Here is a 6,814-nt window from a genome sequence, read left to right as displayed (position 1 = left end):
GCGCGCACGCGGCCGCCGGCGGCGCGGCGCGTGGACGGCGGCGCGGAGCTCGCCGCCGCGGTGGGGGAGCTCCTCGGCGACGGCGACCTGCGGGCGCGCAGCAGGGCTGCAGCCGCGGGCGTGGCGGCCGCGCTCGAGCGCGGGCTGCTGGAGGAGACGTGGCGCACCTTGCGCGGCCCGCTCAATCTGCCCGACGACCTTGCCGCATCCAGCAGGAGCAGCCGGGCGCGGACTTGAGAGAGGTCTTTGAGTCTCTCGGTGACCTCCGGAGTCCGGTTTTTGTGGTCTCTCTCTTTTTGTGAGGATGTGACCGCTTGCGCGTAATCCACTATCCGTAAACCTTAATCTAGTGAGCCGAAATCCAAAAGCCCGCATGGCTTCCGTTATGGTTAATGGGCTCATGGGGACAATGTCGAAGCACGAAGCCGAGCGGAACCGGAAGCGCGGTGCGACCGCAACACTGGTTTTTTACATGTACACCGCCATGGAACTCGCATGGTACACCGCTCTCTTCTCTCGCTCAGCGTACCACGGCACGCGAGACCACGGAGCATGGTCGACGTGTCACATGTGCACTCGCCAAGCACGTCATTGCGCTACCCTCTCCCCCCTTCAAATATAGCCAGGACGCACTTTAATCGCGTCGTCCATTACCGTCTCGTCGTCCATCCTGACGTGCCTGAGCTCTCTCTCTTGCCGAGCGTCGCGGATAGCGGCGATGCAGCAGTACGCCCCCCCGACGGTGCAGAACAGCAGCAGGACGGCCACGGTGAAACACAGGATGGGCTGGCCAATCCCCACTTTTGTCTTGCGGGCGCGCCCTCCCGTTGCGAAGGAGAAGCTCAGTTCGTCCTCGATGCCAACCAGACCAAACGCGTCCGCCAAGTGCGCCCGCCAGGTGTCGTCTAACCGCTCTAGGAATGGTGAGGAGGGCGGCGGCGGCGAGGGCGGCGGCGGTGATGGCGGCGGCGAGGGCGGCGGGCGCGGAGGAGGGCTCGGCGGCGGCGGCGACGGCGGCGGCGGTGATGGCGGCGGCGAGGGCGGCGGCGTGGGCGGTGAGGGCGGTGGTGAGGGCGGTGGTGAGGGTGGCGGCGGCGAGGGCGGCGGCGTGGGAGCCTTGCCTGGCGGCGAGGGCGGTGGTGAGGGCGGCGGCGGCGAGGGTGGCGGCGAGGGCGGTGGTGAGGGCGGCGGCGGCGAGGGTGGCGGCGAGGGCGGTGGTGAGGGCGGCGGCGGCGAGGGTGACGGCGGCGAGGGCGGCGGCGTGGGAGCCTTGCCTGGCGGCAATGGCGGTGGTGAGGGCGGCGGCGGCGAGGGCTCCGGCGGCGAGGGTGGCGGCGGCGAGGGCGGCGGGCGCGGAGGAGGGCTCGGCGGCGGCGGCGACGGCGGCGGCGGTGATGGCGGCGGCGAGGGCGGCGGCGAGGGCGGCGAGGGCGGTGGTGAGGGCGGCACACGCAAAACAACGCTAGCGCCCGCGCCGGCGGCGAGCCACCCCATCATTAGGAGCTCGAAGCAGCGCATCGTTTTTATGTGGAGTGCAGCACGGCGTGCCACAGCAACAGAGGCACCCTGCCTGGCGAGACCACGCCGGCGTGCACGGCGTCTCTCAATTGCCAAAAAAAATTCGGCCTCCTTCTCGGCTTCTCCCCGCGGGTATCTCCCCGTCCCGCGGTATTCCGTCGCGGATACCCACCCCTAGCTGCGCCACCGTCTCGCCTCCTCTGTCTGATCCCGCTGAGGGAGCGTGTAGAGGATGTAGAGTGTAGAGCGCTGTAGAGCTTTAGAGATGTAGAGCGCTGTAGAGCTTTAGAGCTCCACATCTGGCGCGGGACAGAGCGATGCAGATGTAGAGCGCTGCTGAAGAACGCGACATGAGTCGCGCCAGCGCGTGCGGGAGCTCCTGGCCTGAGCGTTGAGTCCAGGCGAGTTGCGCTGGCCACGATCGCTGCGCCAAGCCGAGCTGACGCGCCGACGCGCCGGCCAGTCGCAGCCGTGAGGCATGCCACAGCAACAGAGGCACCTGCCACCCATTGGGCAGGCAGACAGAAGACCAGGGCAGCACTGGCAGGTGCAACGCGCCTCATGTCGGAGAGAGCGACCGTGCCTCGTCCGCCCTTATGATGTAGAGTTTGTTGTAGAGATTTCACGCTGTAGAGGGCCTCTACATCGCTCTACAACGCACGCAATTCGTCCCGCGGCGGATGTAGAGCTCTACAGCGCTGCATTGCTCTACAGCGCTCCAGAGCGCTCTACAGCTCTACAGCTCTACAGCGCTCTACACTCTTCATCCTCTACACCCTCCCTCAGTGATCCCGTTGACTCCGCGGACGGCGATCCCGTGCTCGACTCCCGTCTCCCCGGGGGAGGGCGGCGGCGTTGGAACGTACCGCCGCACCTCCACGAGCGGCTGGGCCAGCTCTCCCTAGTCGATGAATCGCGCCCGTGTCCGCGGTCTCTCTATCGTACCCGGGTACTCGGCTCGCCCCCCACCTCCGCAGACTCCTCAACGAGCCAGGGGTGGTGTGGGCTTCCTGGTCGTAAATCACGATGGTCCGGCTGCCGCCGCGGCGGGTCTACCCCCAGCGAGCTCGTGTGCCCCGACCCCCCTTGCAGAGTCCGAGTCAGCTCATCTCTCTCACCTCCACCTCCGGCAGCTGACTCCAGCTCCCACCCGGGTCTCTCCGGTCCCGCCTCCCAGCGTTCCGGTTCACCGGCAGATCCGCCGCCATCTCGCGACGCCTCCCCTCCCCCGCTCCCCGGTCCGCACCCCCGGGTACTCCAGCCGACGACAGGGCGACGCTGGGTTTCCCACGGCCAGTGTCCGTGTGGGTCCGTGCGGTGACGGCCACGCCGGCGGCGGGGGTGAAGGCGGTGGCGGGGGGGGCGGGTATGGTGGCGGCACGGGCGGTAATAACACCGGTGTGGTGCCTCGGGGGTGGCCCCTGCGCAGTCTCGAGAGGAAGGTGGTGGTGCTGAGGAAGGAGAGAGTTCCTCTCTCTCTCTCTCTCTCTCTCTCTCTCTCTCTCTCTCTCTCTCTCTCTCTCTCTCTCTCTCTCTCTCACTCACTCACTCACTCTCTCTCTCTCTCTCCGAAAAAAGAAGAAAACAGGCAGGGATGGGAGGACGGCACGCCGCCACCACACAGGGATTTTATTTCTCAAAACGCTTGCGCGCCATGTGCACACACACACATGGTGAAGACGGCGCCGCCGGTGGCTGCCCGGTGTTGAGCTGGTGTTGAGTGAGCGCAGGTTGGATTGTTGTCGTGTGTGCGGCAGCAGGAGGTAAGGTACGAGGAGCTCAAAGCGAGTTGAGAGTTGCGATGCTTAAAAGAGGCGGCTTGTGTGGAGATCGCCAAATATACCGCAGAAAGGGGGCGATAATTGCTGTGAACATGGAATAACGTGGGCGTCGAGCACACGCGGCGGCATTGGTCGCGAGGCGGCGAAGTGGTTCACCACCGGCTTCGCCACCAAGGTCGCCCTGGCGCGCTCCGACGGCGAGAAGTGGCGAGTGCGCAACGAGCGTAAGCGCCTCCTGCAGCAGCACTCGGCCATCATTGCGAGGCGCAACTGGGAGATCACCCAGCGCAACGCGTGGCCGAGGATGGGTGGCGTGGCGCCGCGAGCGCCGCCAGTCGAGTAGTAGTAGGGTAGGCAGTAGAGGTAGTCGTCTCAGTAGTGTCCTGTCAGAGCGTCCCGTGTCGGTCAAGCAGCGTCTGTCGGATGGTAGGAGAGAGTGCGTCGTGTGTCGTAGGAGTTAGCCATGTCTGAGTAGGGGGGGGGAGAGACGGAGAGGAGAGTCATTGAGCCTTGGCACCAGCCAGGCAGTTGTTTGGCCTTGGCATCAGCCGGGCGTGTTGTTGATTTGGCCTTGGCATCAGCCCTGGCAGGCGGGCACGCGGGACATGCACACAAGCGCCAAAGGGGCGCAGCACCGACCTAACCCGTCGGAGGTGGGGGGAAGGGAGTCCCGCCGGGTTCCCCTGCGTGAGCGCGAGAGTAACCCCAGGGGAGGGCTGAAGATGAGCGGTGCGCGCAGGGGTCGAAAGGGTTTAAAAAAGGGAATGTACGTAAGAGCCAAATACATTGAAAAAAATACTAAATTGTAAAAGTACGACACTCCCCCGGTCGGGACTCAGTCCAATGTGCATTCGTTGCGAGGATCGAAGCTGGCTCGGCGCGCCGCAGCGGCGTGATGGGCCACAATGGCGTGATGAGCAACACGGCCCGCTCGCTGAGCGATGGCACGACGAGCGGGTGAGCGCGAGCGGGACAATTACGATCAGCGCAATGACCGGTCCCAGTCCCATAATTCCAGAAAAAGGGGGCAGATAAAGCACCCCAGAAAGGCGCTAAAAAAAAAAGCAGCGCGGCAGCTTCTGCATCGTTCTTCAGCTCGCATGCTCGCTCTAGCCTCGTTTGGACTGGCGGGCTCACCGCAGCGCCCTGCGGTGCCGCACGGCGTGGCGCGGGCTCGCCTGCCCGTCGCCGCCGTCGCCGAGGAGACGGTCGCAGAGGACACCTGGGCCGGCGCCGAGACGTGGTCCAAGGCATTTGCCGAGCCGGAGGCCATCTTCGAGATCAACCGCATCAAGGAGATCCTGCCGCACCGTTACCCCTTCCTGCTGGTGGACAAGGTGATCGAGTTTGAGGCCGGCAAGCGCTGCGTCGGCGTCAAGAAGGTCACGTCCAACGAGGAGTTCTTCAACGGCCACTTCCCGCAGCGGCCAATCATGCCGGGCGTGTTGCAGGTCGAGGCAATGGCGCAGGTGGGCGGCCTGGTGGCGCTGCAGGAGCCGATCACCGACGGTAAAGGCGATTTCTTCTTTGCGGGCGTCAACAACGTCAAGTGGCGCCGGCCGGTCGTGCCGGGCGACACGCTCGTGATGGAGATGGAGCTCACGGCGTTCAAGGCCAAGTTCGGCCTGGTCAAAATGAAGGGTGTCGCCTACGTGGACGGACAGAAGGTCGTCGAGGGCGACTTCCAGTTCGCGATGGTCAAGTAGTTGCCTCGTTCCCAAGTACTACCTTGAGTGATCATTCAACCAACATTAAATCGACCTCTGTGTTCACACACGCGGCTCTTTTATTTTGTGTGTGCTCGACACACTCTGATACACACGCTCACAGCAGGCCGACACCTGTCCTCGCCGATCACTACAAGGGCGCAACTCGAGAGCTCTCTCCCACAGACTCATCACTCAAGACACAAGAGCGCGGGTGCGCGCGGGTCCACAGACCACAGCACACCCGCCACAAGCTGCAGCGTCGCCGTCGAGGCTCGAGCGTGAGGACATGTGCGCGAGCCAGCGCCTACACTTAAGAGTTGACTCACACGCTAGGAACCACTCGGCCCACCCACAGGCCCAATGAATCTCAAGAGTCAAGTGGCGGCGCTCCGCGCCTGTGCAGCGGCGCGCTCCGCGCGTGTTCTGCAGCGGCGCGCTCCGCGCGTGTCTCTGGGCGCTACATGCGGCCGTCGCCGTGCCCTTCATCAACCGTGCGCTCGAGAACTGGGGCGGGCTCAACTGGGAAGACCGCTTTCACCACAACGACAGGTCACATGCACAGAGCTCAGAGGGGCGGCATTGGAGCTTCGCTGCAGCGGGGTGTGGTCATGACGCGGAAGAAGGCAGAGACACAGCGTCTGCCAGACGCGTGCTACGACGTCAGGCCAGCTTCGAAGCAGCGTGGCCACAACTGACTGCAACAGATTGTCTTCATGTGTCTAGACTCTACCGGTACCGTGGCGCGCACATAGGTGCCAGCGCGCTCCGCGCGGTATCTAGCCAGCGCGCTCCGCGCGTGTGTCTGGCTAGCGCGCTCCGCGCGTGTGTCCAGCTAGCGCGCTCCGCGCGTGTGTCCGGGTAGCACCAGCGCGCTCCGCGCGCACGATAATCCAGTGCCTACACTTGTAGGCAAGCTGAAAGCTTGTTTCTGCAGCTTGGGTCCACACAGACAGAGGCTGTCACGAAGTCAGTCTCGGCTCAGAGTGACAGTGTACACAGTGAGATGTGAGTGCGTTCGAAAACCCCTTAGGCCCTTAGGACCCCCCCCCCACACACACACACGCACACACAAACACCTCATCCTTCAAAAAAAGGAGAATGCTGTACTCGTCTCGCTCGCAACTTACGGCTGGTTACGCCATATGTTTATTTAAGAGTGCACACCACAGTGCACTATATAGTCTAATATAGTCTATAGAGCTCATACACCGTTAACGATCATGTAAGCGATGTACGGTCGGCTCACGCGTTGGACCACAACATCACAACGCAATTGTGTGTTACAACACGTGCGGTGTCGGCAGGTCTCCGTACCTCCTCGCAAGGCCGGCCAGCTGCTTTGGGTCGTACCCCACTGGGTAGCGCACGCCCTGCTCGCGGTGCGACTGGTCGTCGAGCCGCTCGTAGCTGCCTCCGTCCCCCGGGCGCAGGCAGGTCGCCACCGAGGCGCAGCCGAGCGTCTCGAGCAACCACTGCGCGAGCGGCGCGTCAGTCGTGCCACGCAACTCCGGCGCGAGGGCCGGGTCGAAGGGAAGGAGTGCGAGGGAGAGGGTCGCGCTGACCGGGCGGTGGTCCGAGGTCTGCAGCTGTGGGTGGGCCATGTACGCCTTTGGGGGGGGGGGGGGGGCCAGAAAAATGGAGGGTGAAACCAGAAGGAACGCCGAAGGGGTTATCTTTGGCCCCCTAGGGGCGGCGAGGCGTCGGGGTTTCCCCACCCATCGCAGGCTACGAAGCAGGCCACCAAGGACCACCACCGCATGGGCCTTGGATACGCCTGGCCCATGTATTCTCTTGGCCCATGAATAC

General features: G+C 64.3%; 2 protein-coding genes across 2 annotated transcripts in view; one reads left to right on the top strand and one right to left on the bottom strand.

Annotated features, from left to right (window-relative positions):
• Positions 1-4,394: 4,394 nt before the first annotated feature.
• Positions 4,395-5,061, top strand: EMIHUDRAFT_369379 (hypothetical protein; the record flags this gene model as incomplete). Its single annotated transcript, XM_005772130.1, has 1 exon — positions 4,395-5,061. A coding segment is annotated over one exon (272 nt), but the record flags the coding sequence as incomplete, so codon positions are not given.
• A 1,055-nt stretch (positions 5,062-6,116) lies between these two features.
• EMIHUDRAFT_444833 (hypothetical protein) overlaps positions 6,117-6,814 on the bottom strand; it is a 2,062-nt gene continuing 1,364 nt past the window's right edge. Inside the window, exon 4 of the mRNA XM_005772129.1 lies at positions 6,117-6,636. Coding sequence (XP_005772186.1) covers positions 6,289-6,636 — 348 coding nt within the window. The 3' untranslated portion in view covers positions 6,117-6,288. The remainder of the gene's footprint in view (positions 6,637-6,814) is intronic.

This window comes from Emiliania huxleyi (assembly GCF_000372725.1).
Source record: "Emiliania huxleyi CCMP1516 unplaced genomic scaffold EMIHUscaffold_364, whole genome shotgun sequence".
Taxonomy (NCBI): domain Eukaryota; phylum Haptophyta; order Isochrysidales; family Noelaerhabdaceae; genus Emiliania; species Emiliania huxleyi.
Note: the sequence above shows the minus strand (reverse complement) of the source record. Positions and strands in the feature narration are given on the sequence as shown.